This window comes from Actinia tenebrosa, unplaced genomic scaffold, assembly GCF_029948245.1.
Source record: "Actinia tenebrosa isolate PJP-AT-01 unplaced genomic scaffold, QUT_ActTen_1.0 PGA_scaffold4__44_contigs__length_22323623, whole genome shotgun sequence".
NCBI lineage: Eukaryota > Metazoa > Cnidaria > Anthozoa > Actiniaria > Actiniidae > Actinia > Actinia tenebrosa.
The window spans coordinates 14,293,037-14,316,844 of NW_028292581.1; the positions used below are offsets into that span (position 1 = coordinate 14,293,037).

At 35.7% G+C, this 23,808-nt stretch overlaps 1 protein-coding gene across 2 annotated transcripts; it reads left to right on the top strand.

The window, feature by feature from the left end:
• On the top strand, positions 1–22,523 carry LOC116288111 (uncharacterized). Of its 2 annotated transcripts, XM_031694849.2 has the most exons (13): positions 1–297; positions 8,222–8,391; positions 9,031–9,137; positions 9,252–9,341; positions 9,887–9,988; positions 10,409–10,484; positions 12,708–12,799; positions 13,508–13,695; positions 14,527–14,633; positions 16,431–16,569; positions 17,157–17,410; positions 19,806–19,991; positions 20,644–22,523. In XM_031694849.2, the coding sequence occupies exons 1-13, from the start codon at positions 263–265 to the stop codon at positions 21,630–21,632; spliced, it is 2,535 nt and encodes an 844-aa protein (XP_031550709.2). In that variant the 5' UTR covers positions 1–262; the 3' UTR covers positions 21,633–22,523. The 2 variants fall into 2 exon arrangements, with proteins under 2 accessions (XP_031550709.2, XP_031550710.2); XM_031694850.2 differs by lacking the exon at positions 19,806–19,991.
• Positions 22,524–23,808: the final 1,285 nt, after the last annotated feature.

The window sequence follows — 23,808 nt, forward strand, 5'->3', positions numbered from 1 at the left end:
AATGTTCATGAAGTACGTATGAAGGGGCGAGGAAAGATGGCCGTCGGTTAAATCTCTCTCAGATCGCTACTGGATATTACGCCATACGCGAAGCGAAGATTTTTTCAAACTCGACGAAGTTTTGCCTGATAAGTGTTAACGTTTGATTCTAGGCGAAAAGAAAGAAATACAGTGATAAAACTATTAGCTGAGGCTTGAAGCCGAAAACACTTTAACAAAGGGGCCATGGCGGCTTGACTCACAGTCCTGAATTCTAGACAACATGAGTACGGCAAAGAGAAAGAAGCGTAGCTCCAGGTAAGTCGACAATCGTACAACCTTTGAGATTATATTAGTGATAATATTCCTAGTTTTATATGTAAGGATTGCGAGTATAAAGAAAAGAGTCTTGTGTGAGAGTCGAAGCGTTATTTCGACCAAAAGCAGATGTCTGACCTTAGAGCAATAGCCAAAAAGATGACGATTTGTGTTTGGGTTACGATCCAAAACCGTTCCTCTTTTCGGTGAGAATTGGAAATGTAGCACTCGTGTTTCATTGTCATTGAAAATAATGATTTGAAATACATTTACCTGGGATCTACCTCACTCGATAATAATACTTTATTCTAAAAATGCAGATTACATATTTTGAAAAGGAAGACATTGAGGTTAGCCCTATATAAAAAAAGTAAGCTTGCTTACGCGTTCAGACTTTAACAGAAAACTTGGCAGAAATCCTTGTGTATGTTTTTGTTATCGCCAACAGTAAGGCATTTCATTTCTGCTCGAACATCCTTGGATCAAATACCCTTCAATTTCATCACTAGCTATTCGTATAGTATGTTCGTTAAAAGACTACCGTTGTCAAAGAATATATAATCGTACTAAACGTCCACTACGTTAATGTCGATATAATCCGTTCTAACTTCGACCCATGAAATCGACACAGATTTGTACAATTTCACTTAAATATGTCAATGGCCTTGTCGATGTACAAGTTTGCATGTCTCCAGAGAGACACCAAACCCTTGTACCTAGTTTTACAGCGGCAAGCACAGAACGAGATACAGCAATTGAAACTGGCCTATATTGCGAGAGGCACAGTACTCATACATAGTGACCTTTGACAGCAGTAAATAGAAACTCTTGAATACCTCAAAATTGCATTTATTAAATTCATCTACGATTGTAATTTCAAAATTCTGTGGTAATTTTTTTCTCCGCCGATACAACCCCATGTTTTTGTTTCCGTGCACGAGGGATCGAGACGAGAAGTGGTACGTGCTTGTCGGTGTGATGACGTTAGCCCTCTATAGTCTTCGCTACAGTTTCTCTTAAATCTAGTGTTACACCAATCTCCTGCTCATAAAAGTTTAAAATCTGGAGGCAAGAGACTTCCTATTCCAAGGAGAACGGGTTTTGTTGTAGTGCTACAGCGATTTATGCTATTGTTATTGCAATACTACGCCATGTTCCCCTCCTTTGTAAGAATATACAAGGCAAGAGGATGCCGCACAAGGCAGTTCACGGAATCTGGACCACTTGGTACGGCATAGTTATCGCTTTGGGACACCGATTTCTAGAATTATACCATTCAGGCCAACAACTTAGTGTACTTTTCAGTCATTTTTTATTAAAAAACAGAAGGATTTTTATGGATTTACTTATGCGAAAAAAACAGCTTTAAAACGTAGTCAAACACTGCATTATCTTAAATATATTATTCCCATCCCCCGAGTAAGTCGAGTTAGAACAGAACGCGTTCTAAATTGATAGCATTTTGCATACGAAGTTGTGAAAGACAAATTGACCGACGAAATGAACAGGAGCGCTATTTCGAAAGGACTCCAGCAAAGGTTTCTTGGGAGGCGAAGTCATAGCAGAATGTACGACATATTTGAAATGTTTGGCACAATTTGCATATACATTAGTAAGCTGCCACAACGAATCGCTTCGTTTCATGGGTTTTGCACATGTCCTTTCATCTGTGGTCGGTGCCTCTCAATTCTTATGCAAATTTGCCTTAAAACATTTTCGCTGCTTTTTTTTCTTTAATCCTTTCTTTATTAAATGAAGAAAACCCCTGCTTGATCTTGATTCTAGGCACGGTTTTAGGAGCCATATTTGTTGGCTTTTTTAGTTTTCGGATACGTGTCAGCCGGTGTCGTAACTTGTCAACGACAAAAAAGAAAGGGTAAAAAATGGGGCTATGGCTTCTCCGTTTGGATTCCTAGCTCATCGCCCCTCTTGAAAGATAAACAGCTATTGTCACAGCGTGTATTTCACGCCTTTCTTCATAAAACTTCAAATAGTGGTCGGGATACCCAAACAAGATTAATTTCCTGTTTTATGCTTGTTAAGCTCCCTTGAATGGTGTAGCGTCCGACTACAATCAAAATCCCTTGACGTTCGCTGTTTTGTACATTTTGTACAATGCCTTCTAGAACGGATCAACACGAGATCGACGCTGTTTCAGATCTAGTCTGCACTTACGATGTGCTTTGACATCAATACTTGGTTAGATAATTCTCTCTTCTTTACCGTACTCCAGAGCAAAAATTTCGCTTCGAATCAACACTAAACAAATCGTAAATCAAAACGTTGATCGAAGGTTAAGGTCACTGGAGCTCGTGGATGGAATGGCAACGCTTCCAGTAGGGAGGGGTTATGAGCGAAACTGAAAATTGTTCCCCTTAGCTTAAAAGTCGAGATCCCAAATTCCTGATACTAGGGCTATTTTCGTTGTAAAGTTTCACTCGATGAAGGTTATACAAGAAAGTGACATCCTTGGAGTACTACGGTAGTTTTTTGAGTCCCAGATCTCAAGAGACGTTAATCATTGTTCACCAGCCGAAGGCAACAACATTTAAAATTGATTTCTTTCCCTCCAACCACTAAAGACTAAACTTATTATCTGTCAACTATGATATTGAGTCGAACATTGATTTTGAGAACACTTTAGGACTCTTCAAGAGTCAACGTTGTGTATCATTTTGTCACTTCATAAGTGAAAGTGCCGTCTAAGTGTTTGATTTGTACGAGACTTCAGCCTTGCGGATCTATTTAGATTGATTTGTTCCACTCTGCATTAACATATCTTATGTTTATATCCATACAACGGGCTAGTCTCTCCATACCACCGTTTTGCTTACTGTTATACTAATGTATTGATGGTTAAGTAGTAATGTTGTTATATATATTATACCACGAAGATTTCTGGTTTTGACTTTTCCTTATCGTATGTGTCTATGTGGATCGTCTGTGTTTATGTTAAATGGTTTCGGAAGACTTTATGGCGTTTTCTGTTCACCTAAGGTGTCTTTGTCGTATTAAACATTAATACAACGAAAACAAGCAATACTTGTTTTTATATAACAAAGACTAAAAGGCTCTACAGTCATTCTTAACGATTATTTTTGTCTAAATACCCTTATACAGCCAGTTTGCTTTGTTTCTTTGCTGTAAAATTTCATTTCTGGCAACTAAAAGCTAGTATATATGTATGTACTTAAGTAAAACTGTAATTATATTAGTTAGATTTGTAATTGCTTTGCATTATCTATATTTTTTGCCGGCAAAATGTAGATGGGGTTTTTATTTTTTATTCAAATTTATTCAACAACATGAAAAAAAAAATTAATTCTACTCTAATCTAAAAGATTCAATTAAAGAACTGCTTCAAAATTCATACAGATAGTAAAACAATTTCCCTTACAAAGAAAAAGGATTAATTTCCTTTTGGAATGAGTTTCTTCCCTTTAGTTTCCCTTTGTGGAAAAATACATGTAATTTTCTGTCAAGTACTTGTACTGTATGATGTATGACAATCTGCTGAATCTATGTAATTAGAGTTTCAATTTCTAGAATTGGAAGTACAACATTCAATGATTGAAATTGTGTAGTCATAACTACTATTGGCATTGAAGCAAATTTTTAACATCTTAAAATCCATATTAACATGTAGTAATTGGAGAAAGATGAGATACATAATAATAGCTGGTCATTGAACATTGTTCAGCCAGAATTAGAACTGGTGTGGTTAAACCTTTACCTTGCCAATGATTTCAGCCAGTAAAATTGAGCCAGAAACTAGGCACGGCCAATGTTAAACTATTTTTGTCAGTCATCATGAACGACGACTGAATGACAGTTATCTTATTATATTATGTTCTGCAACCAGTGAAATGTGCCATAGCGACATTAGAATTACTATAAACTGTTGTCTAGTCTAAAGGCTTTTGAAGCAATATTTATAATTTGTGGCATACTGTGAAATACTATTACCAATGTATAGCTTTATTTTCTAACCTTGAATTTTCCCAATGATCATGTTCATTTTGACGCTGAAGAGCTGACAGGAATACCACAGCATGTCTGATTCAAAAGAAATTTATGAGTGAATAACAGTACATTTATCCACCACCTACTGTAAGGATGCAAATTGAAAATTTTTGCAAAAATATGATTAGAAAAGAAATGAATGAAATGTCAAATTTTGCAATAATAATCTTCAATAATTCCCATTAACAAAAGTAAAAAGTCAAAAATTAATTTTTATATTTATTTTTAATTTTCTAATATATATTCATAAATATAATATCCTTTAGTGTTGTGCTTTCACATCACTGGCAAGGGTAACATAACTCAAGATATGGAAGCCTTGACTGTAAAATTTTACAATTTTACAATCCACCTTTCAGATAAAAGTGGCAAATAAAACATAATTGAAATAATATATTTTTATCTTTTTGATGTTGACTGGTCAGCATCAGTGAAACAAGAACTATCAAACGAAAGTGTTTTTATTCTTTAATTATTTATTCACCAAAATTGAGAAGTACCTGGAAAAAATTAGTATCGTAATAAAACAAGTAAACGAGTCTGGATGGCGAGTGGTCAGGGAAGCAAAAATAGGGATATAATAAATATACAAATAAGAATTTTGCAATTCAATACAAGTAATCCACCTGCTAGAAAGAAAATTTTGAAATTTAATTTTCATAAAAACAGAATCTATTAGCAGGATTATCAAGTTTGCCTTAATTAAGAGACTCTTAGTGTGAACACTACAACTTTATTTCAAACGTTTTATTTTAAATTTAGAGTATGTATAATAAATTACTAAATAAATGAAATTGTCTTTTTTCAAAAAAACAAAGTTGTTCAAGCCATTGAAAAATACTTGAATACAAATAATTTAGCCTATTAAAGAACACTTGGTTTGGCAATATAAAAGGATTTGTCAAGTATTACAGTCTGTACAAACATTGGTATTACAATATCAAATATTGATATAAACCAACAAGATTCATTGCTAGAAAGTAAGGTTTCAAAGTAAGCAAGCACAGAAATACTGTATTTGCATGTACGTGTGCCCTTGTCATTTAGCCAAACTTGGAAGGAATAAGCATAAAATGTCCAAAAATAATATCAAGAAAAATCTAATTTGTTATCACAGCATGGGAATATCAAAACAAAGAGAGGCCTTAATCTTGCTAAAAGCACAAAGACTGAATCGGAACTTAGAAGTTGATTCGTATAGAAGGAAAAAAATGGGAAATAATGCCAAAAAGGACACAGGATACGGCTGTCAATTGATTTACAATTTACAACAATAAATGCAAAGTTTATACACAGTGAATTCTCCTCCACTAATGCTTCTGAACAATATTAAACATAATTCTTCTATTTCAATGAAATTCATACTTCCTACCTATATTAATGGTATGGCTAATATTTCAAGACTTTAAAGTATGAAAAGGTTTTTTTTCAATCAAACAGCAAAGAAAACAATTCTTTGGCAAAACATTGGCCCCTAGGTAGTGTTTTGACTTTATAAGGTGAGAGCTATTTTTAAGTAACTCATTATCATAAAGCAGTGTCAATTTCTGGCAGCTCATTTGAGTTTATTTTGACAGGTCTGACAGCGGAATGATTAAAAGTAATAAAATTGACAATCTAGTTAAAGAAAACATAAGTAGATAGAGAGTAATTTCCTTTAAACATCAAAATCTAGGCTTGGTGGCATTAATATCAAAGGACTGATTACTTATCTTAATGTTCACAGTATTTTCTTACAGTCTGCGTTGAAAAGGTTGTCTTAGGTCGGTTTAAAAATGGAAATAATAAAAGGATTGTCACGATATCTGTGAAAAAGGTTCATATTAAATTAATACAAATTCCTACTTTTTTTCCATACTGTTATCAAAATAACTGAAGTTCAAATAATTAAATAAATCATTTTGAAATGAATTATAGTTAGGGGGATGTCAATAAGCCGTGAAATTTAATAGTCAATGTCTAAATGATTAAAGAAAACAAAAGAAACATTTGAATTAGGGTGTGCTCATGTCTGAGACTGTGTAGTATTGATTGTGTATAGAAATTAATTTAAAAAATCGATAAGAGACAAATTGATAAGAGACTTTAGAATTAATGAGCCAGGGCTTTGAAGAAAATAAAGAATTAAAATGTGAAAGGGTACCTTAAAATCAACTTGAAAACTACAAATATTGATTGATCTGGTGGTATGAATGCTGCAATGTTATCTGTTAAGCACATGTGGCTGGTTTTATTGTACTATAGCAAGAAACTGCAGTGCTTATCCTGCCTAATATATGCCTACAAGAAGCAGAAATATGGAAAGGAAGAATAAAAACAATTTCACCCAACTGCCATGTTTGCTTCGTTCTTTCAAGCTCCAAAAATGCTTAGGGCTGGTCATTTTGTTCACTCATGCTTTGCGTGCCTTATTCACCACTCTGCTGGCCATTGATTGTACTTTTATTTTATGGGGAAGTAAAATCTCTCATTATTCTGCTAGTTATTTTCCCCTTAAGACTATTTTGCTGGTCAAAGAACAAAAATGCACCATAAAAAATAAATTACGAGAAGGTCGATATAAGACAATGATAAATTGTTTGTCAAAATATTGAGCCAACATGGCAGTCATTAAACCAAGCAATTATAGTACCAGCATAATAATGCCTGAATGAATTGGTATGACATTCTATACATACACTGTAGGTAGTTCAGGAATGTTTTTTTATGGAATCAATTTCTTACTGACCCTTTTAACATTGGCGTCTACATGTATACTTTATGCTGAGTGAATTTACAAGTGGTATATAAGTCTAGACTATGGAATCAACAATTCTTAATATTGAAATATTCTAAATTTCTTGGCCATATAAAGAAGTTTAACACTAAGCAATCATGCAACAAGATTTGTTCAAGCTGTTTTACTTTGTTTTTTTTTTTTTTTTTACTTGAAGTTTTAGGTGTTAATCATTCAACAAACTATGTGAAATATCAGAACCATAAAAAAAGTTACATAAATCTAGGAATCTAACCCTAAGGACATGGGCATGGTAACTAGTACACTAGCCTCATCTAACAAGCTAAATTCAAATCTGAGTTGTGCGCTATCCATCTTCCGTCTTTGAGCTGACCAGAGGTTGTTTCAGTGTTTGACCTGTGAGTTATCTGCCCCCTGACTTCGATCTGCCTAGAGGTTGTTTTAGGGTTCAATCTGTGATTTATTTGTGCCCTGAGGGGGGCTTAAATTTTACGAGTAGTGGGTTTTAATAGAAAAATCGGAGACAAAAATATTGGACTTTTCGACAAACTTATCATAGATTACTCAGCATTTGCATAGAGAAGAGGTTAATTATGTGTAACTTAATAAGTATTGATTAGGACAAAGCCACACAAATCTTAAATGTAGTCAAATAAAATCTTAGAAGTCAGACAGTATACCAATACACCTACAGTATCACATAAAGCAATTTATGGTTCAAAAGTTGAGTTGCCGCCCTATCGCTAGTACCTCAAAAGGGGAGTTTCCTTTTTCTACAAATCTTAGTTATGCCATGATAAAAATTTTATTGAGTTATTGGATGGTATAGCATAGGGGGAGAGGGGGGTTTGTTCAGACTATCAAACCACCCCTAGCAATGGACCTGAGTTGGACTAAAGAAATTGAACTAAAGAGAAAAGAAGTTCAAGACCTGAACAAAATTGGAAGCATTTTAAGTGGTTCCTGAAATTAATTCATGGAAAGTCTGTTTAATCCATTCCAACTCTTGTTGGTTAATGAATGATCCCCTATAAAAGTTCTACCCTCTATTTTAAGTTTTGTCCTATCATATGTAGTTACTACCATAACTGCTATTAAAATTCTATAATATTTTAAACTTATACAACTTCGAAAAACTAATCTTTAATTATTTCTTTTTTTTAGCTTAAAAGGTTCCCTCAACCCTTCCAAGCGCCATAGGGACCGATTCAATGTGGAACTCGATAATCTGGCCAAATTACTACCATTTCCAAACGATGTAATTCAAAAACTAGACAAATTATCTATTCTCAGACTTTCTGCCAGCTACCTAAGAGCTAAAAACTTCTTCAAAGGTGAGATTTATTGTCAAGGAGTAATGAAAATGTGACTTAAATCCCAAAAGAATACGATGGTCAACGTAGAATTGGAAAGAAATCCAGAAAGAAATTTCACTCCGTTGGACAAAATTTTTAAAACCTTTGCCTCAAAGTTTTCTGCACAGTATTAAAAATTCAACTAACACATACTATATTCTTGCTTACCATTTGATTTTCTCTTGAATTTATGGCTATCTTAGTTTAAAATATTAGATTAATCTCCATAGCACTTTTTCCAACCCAAAAACACATGACTCGATATTTTCCCGCCTTTTTGTACCACGTGATCACGGTCAAGGGGAACTGGTACCTAAACAAATTAATATTCCTAAAAAATTTGATTTTTTTTAGTTTTATCGCCAAAATTTACAATATTTGTTAATAAGTCTTCTTCTTAATAACATTTTGATTTGTTTTAAGAGTTTAAATTTAAAAGCTAGGTTTTTGAATTTTTCCAAAATTGTTAATCAGTAAAACATTTCCCTCCTTTTTAATCACGTGATCGTGTTGATCCTTCCTGATCGACCAAAGAATAAGGAAAAACATATTGAAATTTTTGCTTTTTATTTTAATTTGTAAGGGATAAAATATTTACTTTTTTCTTCTCTAATCTAGAGCAACACTGGACTGACACCAATGAGCAGAGCAGTAGCGAAAAAGCAGTCGCAAAGAAAGACTTCAACCTCGAAGGAAATGGCATTTTTTCGAAGCTTCTTCTCGAGGTAAAATTAATACAGTCTTGTATGAGTCATGTTTTTTTTATTAAGTAGGTGTACAAAAATATGTTTACAATTTTCGATTCCAGATTGATATCAAATGTTGAACTTAATTTTCAGGCTTTAGATGGCTTTGTAATCGTCTTAACACAGGATTATGAATTGTTTTATGCGTCTGAGACCATTCAAGACTATCTTGGTCTGTCACAGGTATTACTTAAAAATTTACTTAGGCTTAAAAGCTTTAAATAAGGCTTATAAATTTAATGTTTTTGGTGTTGCTGTCCAAAATATGCAGTCTATATCTTTCCTTAAATAGTGGATATGAAGCCACATTATATAACCCTAGATGTCTAGAGTGAAGGAGAACCTGTTGTTACACAATGACTTATACAAAGGGGAGGTCACAGCGCGGGGGAAAGGGGTTTGGGGGTACTTCCTTTATCCAAGTGGTAGGGTTTATCAGCAGTCTGTATTGAAAACGACCAGTAAAAGGTATTCGTTACAGATAGAATAAAAGATACTGTTTGTGTATGCCCCCTGGAGCATACAGTAGCTATAAGTCCAGTTCTGAGAGGAGTGAGGAAAGGCAGAGGACCATAAGAGCCCCCAGGGTCAGTGAACCAACACCTGGGAATTAAACCCTATGTCTCAGAGGTGAGAGGCAAGTGTTTTATCACCATGCATTCCTGAATTCCCTAGAAAAAATAAATTATTGAATTCGAAAAGTACAATGTTTCCTGTTTTCTTTGCAGTCAAGTGTGATTCATCAAGATTTTCTACGGTTCATTCATGTTGATGACCACGATCTGATAAAACGAAACCTTCAGCCACACTTAGAAGAAGCTGAAGAAAAGGTAAAATATACTGTCATTTCAGGGCCATAGCCACAAATTTCTGATTGGTCTGGTTTTTGAGGGCTTTCAGTTTTTGTCATATTTTATTATTTTTCTTATATTTTTTTCCCGAAAGTTGGTCCAGTTGAAACCGGACCAACAGTACCAGTGGCTACGGTCCTGCATTTCAGACCTGCTGAAGTATGAAGTACTCGCTGTCAGAGGCCTAGCTTGTTGAACCACAATCTTAACCCTACCTAGCCATATACATATCAATAAATAGCCCTCTGATTCTGAGATCAAATTAAAATTTAGAATCGTTGAATTTTGTGGGAGAAGGAAAACTGGATGGCATTGTCTTAGGAGCACAGAGCATAATATAAATGAAGTCTAGATATGATGTACAGAGATTTAAACTCTTTTTCCTTTTGTTTCTAATAGAAAATTAAAATTCTTGATGATGAAAATGATGGAGACCCATCAAGAACTCCAAAACGCGATGAAGAAACTTCATCAGGTAATAATAAACAGCTTTTTCTCTATATATCTATTATTAAATTTATTTACGATTCTTAGATTGCAGTATAACAGTTTTTTATAGCCTTGATATATCAGTTTGTGCTGTATTCAGTTGTAGTTTTCTGTTTTTCACTATGCTTTATATTCTTGTTGCCCCCACTGTGCCTCCCTAATTGATTTTCAAAAATTAATGAATCAAAATGAAATCATAACTAATTGCATAAATGAATGAATGGGAATTCACTATTGATGGAACTTATAGACTCCTGCCGTCTTGGCATTTGCTATTCAGATTACCACCTTGTTTTCATTATGTGTTTATATGCATGACATGATTTTATAATCTTTCTACTGGTACCTATAATGTTTTGTCTTGCATTTTAAAAATATTACAACAAAGCATTTTTGTTCCATGATGAGAAAGAAAATTCAAATGGATTGATTATTTTAGTTATGATTACAGAAAATAGCAGCTAATCCCAAAGTGTTATTAAAAAGAGTATTAGAGAAATTCTGGAACTTTTTAAAGCCTTCTTTAGATACTGAGCCAAAAGTGGTTGGTGGTTTTACTTTAAATGGTATTAGGATACAAAAAATGACGATTTGCTTGAAAAAAAATTTTTTTTTTGGAATTTCATAACTTTAAACTTTTGTCTTTCATATGTTAGTGAAACTTCTTGCATTTGTTGATTGGAAAAGCCAAAATTTTGGGACAAATTAAAATCGTGACTTTATCAAGACCGGAAATGTCCCGTCGCTTGCAATACCGTTGAGTCCAAATGCTCCTTTGTCCTTGTAAAATGATCCTACATTGCGATCGTCCAGAACAACAGATAATTTGACAAGTGATGGCAAAATGGAAGGCTCAAGGTGTTTTGACCAACACGATCGTGGCTCCCTGCAGCTTCTGGCTCCAAACAAAGAAATGCATTTTTCTCAAATTTTTTTTGCTGCTAAAACCTCAACTTCAAAAAGTTAAAAGTCCCTTGGATTTCATTCGATTTTTCTTAAATTTGGAGAGTTTAAAAAGTAACTCATGATCCAAAACAGGGTGTCTCCGATTTTTTTTGAAATTTAATTTCTTTCCAAAGTTATGACGCTTTTTACTCTAAACAACACTCCAAAAGCAATAGCCAAACTTTGATCAAAAATAGTGAGAGATAGAAAACAGATATCAAAAATCTGGGACACCTTTTTGAGCTTATTATCTCCTGAGTATGTTAAGACATTTTTCGCAAACATAGCTTAAAATGTATGTGTCCGTTTTCACTGAGGCTTGGTCAAATTTCGCTTCGAGGACAATAATGTGAACAACAATGAAAAAAATCGTATTTTGAAGATTTCTTCATAAGCTATGTTTACTCAGCTTTCAGAAAATGTATACTTTGTTTGTGTCATACTATAAAGCCAGCGCGTTATTTAAGTTTGCGTGCATAGTGGTCGTAAACGTATCCTAATACCTTAAAAAAAGAAAAAAAATTCTTTTTCTAAAGGCGAAAAATCGTATTGTTTTGTGTTGTGCAACATGGTTCATAGACAAAGCTCTTCCATTAGTCTTTCTGCAAGACCATGGAAAAAGTTATCTGTATTAACAATGACAGAAACCCTTAGCAATAATATTGTTGTTGTATATAACATTATATTATTCCACAACTCTGAACACTAAGGGTTTATTAGTTACAGAAATACAAAGTTATTAAATGATTTATATGAACTTAGGTGTTTCAGACTGTTTGGATTGATTGGATTTTTACTGCTGTCAATGAAAATAAGCCTTTTTAGCTTGGGCGTAATGTTTTGCCAATTTCAGACCACATGTCATTCCCTTGAGTATCACACCTCTTTGTCTGGACCAATTGAAACAAAGAATCCTATTCTCAAAGGAATGACACATGGTCTGAAATGGGCAAAACAAGTACCCAAGCTAAAGAGGTCTATTGTGATAACTGCAAAGGGATATGAATTTTTGATTGATAACAGTAAAAGTACAAATTTCAGTGTATAGAAAATCATGAAATATTGAAATTGCAGTCAAAGCTTTTGGATTAAAAATTGAAAATGAAAAACTCCACCTATCATTTATGAATGAACTTATCTTTATATTATTAAAATGTGAAGTTCTACAATTACTTTTTGAATAATTATGGACGCACACAAATTTTATAAATTGATCATTTTATCTTATCTTATCTTATCTTATCTTGTTTTTTATTTTCCTTAGAAACTGGTTCTCTTTCCAAAGAAGTCCATACAGAAAGGACATTTGTTTGTCGAATGAAGTGTATTCTAAATACCAGTGCAGGATTTTTCAAGGTAAGAAAATATATTAGTAGTACTTAATATACCCAAATACAACTTCATGGAAATTGCCACTCACATTTCCCTCCCAATCTAAAGTTAATCAATTCAACTTTTCATTTCTCAGCTTTTCTCATAAATTCTTGATTTTATGTTATGCATTTTCTCAATGTTAGATAAAAAATATACCTTCTTAGTTTGGGTGAAATGCTTTCCCATTTTATTCAATGTATAAAAAATATCATTATCATCATTATCATCAACTCCTCGCCAGGAGATGCATAAGGACTTCAAACTATTGGTCATTGCCTTGATTATATTATATAAGATTTTTGTTCAAGTTGTTCAAGCATTTCATATTACTAAACCTTCTCTATCAATACACAAAGTAAATAACACTCAAGGGAATGGCAGGCATGATCTGAAACAAGAGAACAAATCTAAATCTAATGCATTTACCACTCCTGGGTGGACAGCTTAATCAGCCTGTCTGGTTTTGCAACCCAACTGATATAGGCAGCTGATAGATCAAATTAGAATTTAGTTGACTTTTGTGAAGGATGGAAAACCTGAATCCCGCCAGAGCTTGCTCGAACCTGGGTTGCCGAGGTAAGAGGTGGGGCATTAGCGGCATTATCCACCCTTGCTTCCCATGTTTGAATTAATATTACTAAGTTTTGGATTCCTGTTTTTAAAGTCTTTTCCTGTGTCTTCATTTTTCAGCCATTCAAATGCAATGGTCGGCTAAGAGAAATGACTCTTGCTGATAGCGACAAGAGAGATTATGGTCTCTTTCTCATATGTACCCCTATGGAAACCATGACCTCATCCATTCTTGAGATCCGTCTTAAAACCTCGCTTTTCTGCAGCAAGAACAGGATGGACTTGAGTTTTGTAGATATTGACCAAAAGTAAGAAAATTATGCTGACTATTTAAAACCCTACTAACTATTTTTTTGTCATTTCAATGCCATCCCTCCTCCCCACTTTGTCCCATCCCATTATCCATTTCCATACCACTCATGTTACTCAGTCACCATTGAAATAAATTTTATAAAATATTTCATAGTTTTCAGTGAGCAGTTGCTTACTTTTCAGGTTTTTCATGCGATGTCACGTTGTATTGAAATTTGTTTGATTTGACAAAGGATTTGATATTCAAAGTTGTACAAATAAGAATAAGCTGTGAAGTTTCGTGTAGATCCCACATAAACTTTTGAAAATATGATTTTTTAAACATGAAATTTTACAAAGCAATGCATGTTAGCAGGCAAAATTTGCTTCTCAACATACATTTCTTTGTAAAAGTCATAGGGTTCAAAAATTCATGTCTCTGGATCCTTAGGATGGACAATCTTCACCAAACTTTATAATTTTACTAATATCTATATAAACAATTTTTCTTTCAACTCTTTTTTCTGATAAAAATAGAGTAATGTCACAGTGAAAAACCTTTATATATTTGTATTTCAAAACTTCACAATTTGAAGGGTATCTAGAATTACACGGAGTAATTTTCATTCAGGCCCTTTCTAAGTCAAATTAGGATTAGAAGTTCATTTTTACAGAGGGAGGAAAAACCAGAGGACCCAGAGAAAAAACTCAAAGCACAGAAGAGAGTCAACAAACAACTCTACTCACATACGACGATTCCAAGAATTGAACCTAGGACGCATTGGTGAGAGGCAAGCCCTCTCACTGTTACGCCATCTTTGGCTAACTCTATTGCATTTCATTTCCAGGGGTCGTGCTCTTCTTGGCTACCACAAACGAGATATTGCTTTACAGTCCAGCTACTGCATGATTCATTTTGAAGATATTGCAGTCTTGAAAACTCTCCACGTTGACTGTAAGTATCAAAATATTACAACCATAAATAATAATAAATAAGTGTGGTTTGTGAGTCAAGGCCACTCAAACAAGTTTCACAAATAATTAATCTTGTTCAAGTATCTCAATGATAGAATTATGGGAAATTCAAGGCTCAGTAAATTTTACTGTTGAAATGTAAAGTCAAAGTTTTTACAAAAAATTTTTTGATTATCTTGAATTTTTATTGCAATAATCAATAATACATTATATGTAAACATACAAATATTTGAGATATGACATGCAAGCAGATTGGCTGGCTACCATGTTTGTATAAGAGGGCAGAGACATGCTCGCTCAAAATCGTTCAAAAATATCTCATAATACAATATAAAAGAGCTGTTTATGTCTCTGTACTGTCATATAAACACTTTGGAAGCTGTAGAACACTTGAGAAGCATTTTTTTATTTTAATTTTTTTATTTATATCAGTACAGAAACACATGTGTGCATTTTATATTCCTTAAATAAAACTTGTACAACTTATATTGTTGAGATACTTGGACTTAATTGGATAATTTGTGAACATTTTGTTTGGGTGGCCTTGGTTGGAGTAGTCACACTATAAGTGCACTGATAGCAAAATATGAATCTATAATTCTGTTTTATTATGATTTTAATTCAAGTTCTGTTCAATCAAGCATGTGTGAGGGCGGGAACCTAAACCTTATCTAATTTTATTAGCTAGAGGGAGGCTGTACTTTTGTTAACAACGATTTTCAACGTCACATTTCATAAACTCTGTAGTTTTGAGCTGTCATTGGAATTTTTTCACTTCAAATAAAAACAACACCAACAAATTCATGAAATTTCATTGAAAAACTCATAGCTAAGTTTGTATAATATTGAAAAAATCATTAGAGTTTATCCAACTTGCCACAGCTTGAAGCCAGACTTGAGGCGACATTTTAATAAATAAATTGCACTTAAATTGTTTTATTTTAATTAACAACCAATAGACCAAATCGATATTTTGTCTTCAGATGTTTCCTGTTAAGATAATCTTACAACTTTTTTTTATCCCTTTATTGACAATTTTTTTACATCTCCAGAAAAAATATGTTAAAAGTTGTATTCAACTTCCTCTAAAGGATCAGTAGATATAGTGTAGATTCAATTATAAATTTGTTGAGTAGCAAACCGACTAGTAGTTCTACCAGCATTTTCTTATTATTACTGAAAGATAGGAATATCATACAGTATATGGTAAATTAGACAAATCCAACTAGTGGTCTATCTTCAATGCTGCATACTACTGGCTATAAGTTATAGCCTACTAGTAGTGAAGTGCCAGCTTTGAAAACCAAAACATTAAATTTGACTTTAATTCAAAACTTGTTTGCATCTATATATTTGACCGACTAGTTGGATTTGACTATTTATCCATCCGTCCATCTCATCCTATCCATCCATCCATTCACCCATCCATCCATCTCATCCTATCCATCCATCCATCCATTCACCCATCCATTCATTTATTCATCCAATCCCAGCTTATCCATCTATCTATCCATCCATTCACCATCAATTCACCCATCCGTTTATCCATCCATTTATCCATCCAATTCTTGTCAATTCCAGTCTATCCATCCATTCAATTATCCATCGAATCCCATCCTATATATCCTCCCATCCATTCATCCATTTATTAATCCATCCATCCATCCATCCACCCTTCCATCCATCCATCCATGTTCCCATCCAACCTATCCATCCAGTATTCAACATGCGATGGTGTTAAAGAATGTTTTCCAACTTTCTGTTTTCCTTTGTCAAGTAATGTCATCTGGAAAATGTCAAGGTACATTCCGTCTTCTAAACAAGAACATGAAATGGCAATGGCTAACAGGAACAGCTCAAGTTGTGTTCAAAGGAAATGAAGCTGACTTTGTAATAACAACAAACAGACCACTCAGGTACCTTAACTACATATGTAGGAAATGATATACAAGATATAAAGATATAAACGTTGTTGGGTTCAAAAAAAGGTTATATCATCAAAGCTAAGACCGAAGGGGAGCATGTGAAGACAAACAATTATGCTAATTTCATGCATATTGCAGTTTTTCCTTCCTGTGCACATTTTATGCATCATGGCTTTGGCATGTTGTTAATCTAGGTCGACCGACTTTGCTCTACTGTGCATTTTTACATGTCTATATGCAAATATAATACACATTTCAGGGTACCCAAAATCATGTCGGTCTTGGCTTCGATGATATGACTTTCTCAAACCAGACTACATTTTTTCAATTAGGTGTATACTAGTTTATATAATTCATTCATTCACTCACTCGCTCGCTCACTCACTCACTCACTCACTCACTCACTCATTCATTCATTCATTCATTCATTCATTCATTCATGGCTTGCCATGCAAAAGCAATACATAACTAAGGAAAGCATATAAGCCAGAGGTTCATAAGGCAGTGAAAATAGAATTAACAGATGCTAGTTTTATTGTTTAATTAATTTATTTTTGCAATATTCATTCTTTCCACAGTGAAGAGGAAGGTGAAGAAGTGCTACGACAGCGAGGCCAGCACACCCCTGCATTACAATTCACCACTTCTGACAATAACCTTAGTCCTAAAGGCAATAACAGTTGTTCATATCTTATGGACACTGGTAAAAATGACCAAAGCTTCAAATATCCCACTGTGTCGCCAAAGTTCTTTCCTGACAACAAGAAGATATCTCAACCTCTGAATGTCAATGCCGGGAATGGCCTGCATCACCAAGGTTACTTCAACAGAGGTAGGGGTCAGTAAAGGGTTTGCAAGGGGTCTGTAAGTGGTCTCTAAGGGGTTTGTTTGATCATGTGACAGTGTAGCCATAACGAATCCATCTCCTCAGGAGAAATAAATTCATTATTCTGCCATCTAACATGGTTGCTTTCATGCATGAGAATTAAGATGGCTTTAAGTATATGTTTACGCTTTGAAGAGTGTCGCCATCTCTTTTGACTAAGGTCCTTGGTGTGAACTAAACAGACTTCACACACAAGCTTTGACTATGAATACTCTAAAAAAGCAAAGCATCAAGATGAGAGGGTACAAATATTGCATACCTTCAACCTTGTTTAACCAGCCTTGCTTACAACCATTATCGTTAAAGTGCGACCCGCGCCCTGGGGACCCGCGAAGTTTGATGTCTTGTTCGGCGACTAGCATTTTGGCGACCGTCAATCAAAGAACTGCAATTTAAAAACAATTTCTTGAGGGAGATTTTGGACTGAATTAAAGATTTTAGATTATTGGACTATAAATATTTACGAACAAAACGTGCTTCATAAGTGAAGGAAACTGAAGTCAAAACTCTAATAGAAAACATGCTCTCGAAGAGAACATAAAACAGGGCAATTAGAAGACTACGCAAAATTACTAAAACAGTTTTCCTTACTATTCCTCATTTTCGAAAAGTCGATATTATTTAGAATGTTCCCCCTATGATCCTGGGAAAACTTCCAGATGTTCAAAATACTGACTCAATCGGTCGTAAATTTGATGAACAGCATTTCAACCAAGACAGAAACGTGCTTGTATTGATTTGTTCGGCTCGCACATACATGACAAGCACTTAAATGTTTTTTCTTTTTCTGATTTTGAAGCCATAATCTTGACTTTTTTATCAGCTTTTTTTTCGGTTGGGTGTAATAGTACTGTAGTAATGTTCGTTAATAGAGTGATTTTATTTGACCCGTGAAAGAAAAATGACCATTAGTTAGTACTAGTTGATAAAAGAAACAAAAAAGAAAACAATGGATTTAGAGTAATAATAATATTAATAATTATAATAATGATTTATATGGCTTACTTATATGGCGGAAATTCGCACGCTGAATTTTGGTTTTTCGTAGCAAAAAACAAATTTCAGCGTGTAGCTCGCATGTTATGAAAATTGCAGCAAATAAAATCACTCTATCATAAAGCGTAATAGACATAGTAATATAGATCCACGAATTCCATTGTTTTAGTGGTTTTTTATTTATTTTTTTACACAAGTTCATTTTAATGTTTTTTTAATTTTTTTTTTTTTTTGTGTGTGTGTTTTGTTTATCTCTTTTATCATTTCATCTCCTTAAATAGCTGTTATAGACTTTCAATACATGTAACTCAAATTCTATTGTTTTCGATTCGTAATCTGATTGGTTGAAAAACTCGAGTGTTCGTGGTTACAGCAGAACGACAGCAACCCGTAAAAAAATAAAAAACACTAGTCAACGTGAAATAGTCAAATAGACGCACACAAAAAAATGGAATTAGGGTCTACTAATGTGTATTAGTGAAATATATATTTCACGGGTTTAGAGTGGTCTTACTTGGCCTCTGAAACAAAGTTGAACAATACTTAACTAACAGTACGAGCAAAACAAAGGAAAACAATGGATTTGTGTGTACTAAAATGTATTACGTTGGCTATTGTTTTACAAGCGAAGTAGAGTGAAGGCATTTAACCCGTGAAATAAAAAATATATATCAACGTGTATTAGTCAAATAGACACAAAAGAAAATAATGGAATTGATGGGTTGCAAGCATTCCCAAGAGAGTTAAAAGACAAAAACATGGCGGCCATTGTGGTACCGTTAACAATGGCTGCTAATGAGAAATCTTTGTTAAATGGTACCAACATGGCCGCGATGACGTAACGTGCAAACGAAAAATTAGGGCCTACCGATGTGCATTAGTCTAATATCTATTTCCACGGGTTTAGGACTTTACTCTAGTCAAATAGACACAAAAGAAAACAATGGAATTAGGGCCTACCAATGTGTATTAGTCTAATATCTAGTTCATGGGTTTAGTGACTTTACTCTAAATTCATTTTTATTGTTTCTCACTCTAATGTAAGCTGCGGTAACAAGCTGTTTATTTTGCTTTGCTAATGCTGTTTTGCGCCTATCGTTCACTTGGAGCTGAAACTAAAGGACAAATGGGGGTCTTAGCTTATGGTGTGTCATTTCGTGTCCTCGCCCGTCAATACTTTCAGCTTAGGCCTTGTAGTTTGGCTTGAACATGAATAATTCATTCAAGTTTGCCACTTCAAATTGCTGAGTTAAAAAATCGTTTTATCTTCCCTCATTGGCAATGTTTCAGTTGGACGTGAACGAGCAAATAAAAAAAAGTTGATTATAGTATTATTGACTCTTAGGTCCACCTTTCTCCGGCACAGATGGAACCCTATCACCTCAAGCTAATTTATCCTCATTTTCCGACGATGGTTTTAGCTCTACTGCTTGTACTTCTGCACCTGATTCTCCTGAGGATCTAAATTTGGGTGTAGATTTGCAAGATGAACTCATGACGGACGGGTCTGATTTTGCATTTTTGTCACAAGGTAAGGGTGTGCCTTGTGTTCTTATTAAGCCATTTTTTATCGCTTGCTACAGCTTGCATGCTTAAGAGGTCCAAGTACGTCTTGTATATCCTGAACAATGTAGAACCATGCGATAAGCCAAACTGAATTTGACCCTTTCCATAACGTTGTCATGGTTGCAAATAGAATAAGAACCAATGACTTTCAATAACAGACTCACTTAGTTAGCATAGATGGTTTTCATACGAGTGGGAAATGATTTGGCAAATCGTTGTCGTAGCCGTAACTTCGCGTTGTGATTGGATTGATTACTGGAAGACAATGTGAAGCTATTTCAGTGTTCCTGCATGTCGTGATGGAAGTCGATACCGTATGTTTCCCACTCTTATACAGTATTCGAGTTGCGTAGTGGTAAAAACCTAAGTTGACTCATCATGGGTGGGTCAGGTTGCTCCCCAGACTTATCATGTGAGCTGAGTTGAGTTTGTTCGACGTTGTTTTCTGCTCTGCAACCTGGTTTTACTCCGAGTTACTCTAGTGTATTTGTATTGACTTTTGTTGTTTTTGTTTGTCAACGTGTGTATTACCACTGCGAGTCATTTAGTAACGCAAAACTTAGTATTTTTAAAAGGAAGATATTTTCTAATAATTACTGTTCCTTTTCTTTTGAAAGATTTTCCTCTTGGAGACACAGATCCAATCTTCGACCCTGCCAAAGATACCGACCTCATTGATCATATGTCCCATCTTGCTATGGATCCTTCACTCGGAGATCTGCCAACCTTAGAGGAAACCCTTGCTCTTATGCAGAACATATCAAGCGACAGTGAGTCGGCACCATCTCTGAGAAGCCCTGATGGAAGCTACGTCTCTGCGCCCAGCCCTCCTCACGTGAACTGTGACCCTTTCTCACCAACGTCTTCGGTCGGACAACCATCTCCTTTTCTATCACCGGTGGGGCCTCAGGCCAGTGGACCTGCAATGATGTCGCCTAGTGGTCTTCCTACTCCAGACCCGTCGCCTCTGGGAAAGAGAGAAGGAGATGCTGCCAGGGTTAATATATCTTGGCAGGGAGTGTCGAAAGGGAGACCACTAAACCAAATGCAACAACAGCATCATCACCCAGTACCTCAACAGCAGCAACACTCTCCTTATGGCCAGTGCTCGCCTAATTATCAACCCAACATGAATCCTCCTAATGGTAACGTGCTTTCTTCCAAGTCTGCTTATATGGCTGCCGTCAAGAAACGAGAAATGGAGAACTACTCCAACTGCGTTGGGAACGCCACAAGCTCGGTGTCACCTGGACACACCGTGCCGTCGTCTTGGAGAATGCAGCAGTGCAGCCCAACAGGTCAACAAGGAAACATGCAGAACAACTACCACAACTGGAATGGCGGCTATCAACAGGGATATCGACCAATGAATCCAATGCACGGAGAGGACAATCTCATAGGAAATGTCCCGACACATGACCCAACATGGAACCAAGGCCTCCAAGGTGCTATGTCTGTTCCGCCATCATTTGAGGACACTTTACCGAATTTAGATTACCCCGGGTCTAATGTACTCTCCCCTCCCTATCATTGTGAGGGTATGCCGGGTTATGGCTTCCAAAACAAGGTCCCTGTCACATCAGTGTCAAAACACGGAGGGTGGTGAGCTTAGATGTTGGTAAACGCATTCCGTGTTGATGAAGCGGAAGAAAGGTCAAGAAAAACCACGAGATATCAAAAACTGTCCTTCCATCTTTTTTTTGAAAGCAGAAGAAAACATAGCAATCAGCTTACGACGGGTTCTGCCCTTAAGCACTATAGAGAAAAGAACTTTAGGAGGTTTGAAGCAACTACGCGCGCAAACTTCGAGGCACATTTTGCTCAATTTCTCTCGCCTCTATAAAGGAGAAAGCTAGAGATTTTTAAGCCACCAAGTCAAAGTGAATGCTTATCTGAACCTCTGCTATACGGATTTGCTTATCTAAAAGGAATTTCTCCTTGCAGTCGTTTAGTTTCGGTCATAATCTTCCTACTTAAATTGTCCGTCCCAACCACAACCATCATGTCGAGAGCAGCCAAAATTTGCACACACAGCTTTATACGCTTCAAACGTTTATTTGAAGCGTGCGTTTGCACAGCGTCCAGTCAAGTGTATCTTTGTTAGAAAATCAACTGAATACCGAGAGTATTGGCCAAAACGGTTGCCAGTTTGCAGCACCTGTTGATGGTTTGGTTTGCCGGAGGTTGATGATAGTAGGATGGAACAAAACCGATGCTAATGATGGCTGCGAGGAAATTACTAGGACCTGAAGGAGACGAGATCGAATCGTCATTTTGGAGGACCATTGTGGCCCTCTTTAGGGATCATCCATTTTTCCGCCCCAACCTCATTTCAAGTTGAAAAGAGAAAAACAAAATAAATGTATTTGTAAATACAGATTACTTCTTTTATGACCTACCAAATCAAATGAATGAATCTCAAACTGTTGTGAATAGGCAAAGACGTTTTCAAATTATCTTACAGGTGTGATTGAGTAAAAATATTCTAACCAACAAATGATTCTGTTGATTTTCGAGATGTGTTGTGGTCACATACATATACATATGTACATACTTTATTATTTAGTACCTCTATTTGATAATATTTACAAGTTATAAATATATAGATTAACAAACACTAGGTAGAGGCAACCTACAATAACCTGATGGTTATTTGCAAATGTTAGGGAGTGGACATGTTATAAACGTCTGAAGAAGAGAAGAGGGTAATAGACCTCCTCGGCTCTGACGTAATGTTTTCCCATTTCAGACCATGTGTCATTCCCATGAGAATAATCTTCTTTGTTTGAGTTGTATCCATATTCATGTGTCTTCTTATGTGCAACCGAGCGCAACCCTTAAACAAAGAAATGATACTCTAGGGAATGACACGTGGTCTGAAATGGGAAACCATTACATCAGAGCCGAGGAGGTCTATTAAGGGTTGTACAAGCGATAGTGCACTTGCCAGTGGGCCGAGTGGTCTGGGTTCTATTCCCTAAGCATCATATGGCAGCAGAATTTATTGGGTATCTCTCCCTTCGTTCCAGGAATTTCATAAGGTTTACCATCCTAGTTCATAACTCCAAGTAGAAATTCCAAGAGCACCACCACCGCAGTTTTTGAAAAGCTCAGTGCATTAATCGTACCGTTACTTTTCTAAAGTTTTAATTGGCTGATTTTTTTTCCTCGTGCAATGTGATTGGTCAGGCAGTGGCGTGACCATATACGTGCCGTGTTTATTCCGTGTAACAGCGAGTATTTTGATTGGATGGAGAAAACATTCTCGTCCAATGATATTTAGTCTGGCTTATAAGTTGCTGTGTCACGATCGGGTTCGTGTCATGAGCTTTTCAAAGTCGTACGAGAACTGCACAATGACACCACTAATACTACCACACCACTGAAAACCACTACACCGCACCACTGAATACCAACACACCACTAAGTATAGGTTTTGCACCATCACGTGCCGGCGCCATAATCTAGCTTGGGTTGCCTGTGGTTAGATGGCAGAACAATAAAATCCCTCTGTTCTCGGCAATTTTTTAGCCTTTTTTTATACCACCACACCACTGAACACCACCACACTACTGAACACCACACCACTGAACACCACACCACTGAACACCACCACACCACTGAACACCACCACACCACTGAACACCACCACACCACTGAATACCACCACACCACTGAACACCATCACACCACTGAATACCACCACACCACTGAACACCACCACACCACTGAACACCACCGCACCACTGAACACCACAGCACTGCTGAATACCACTAGCACC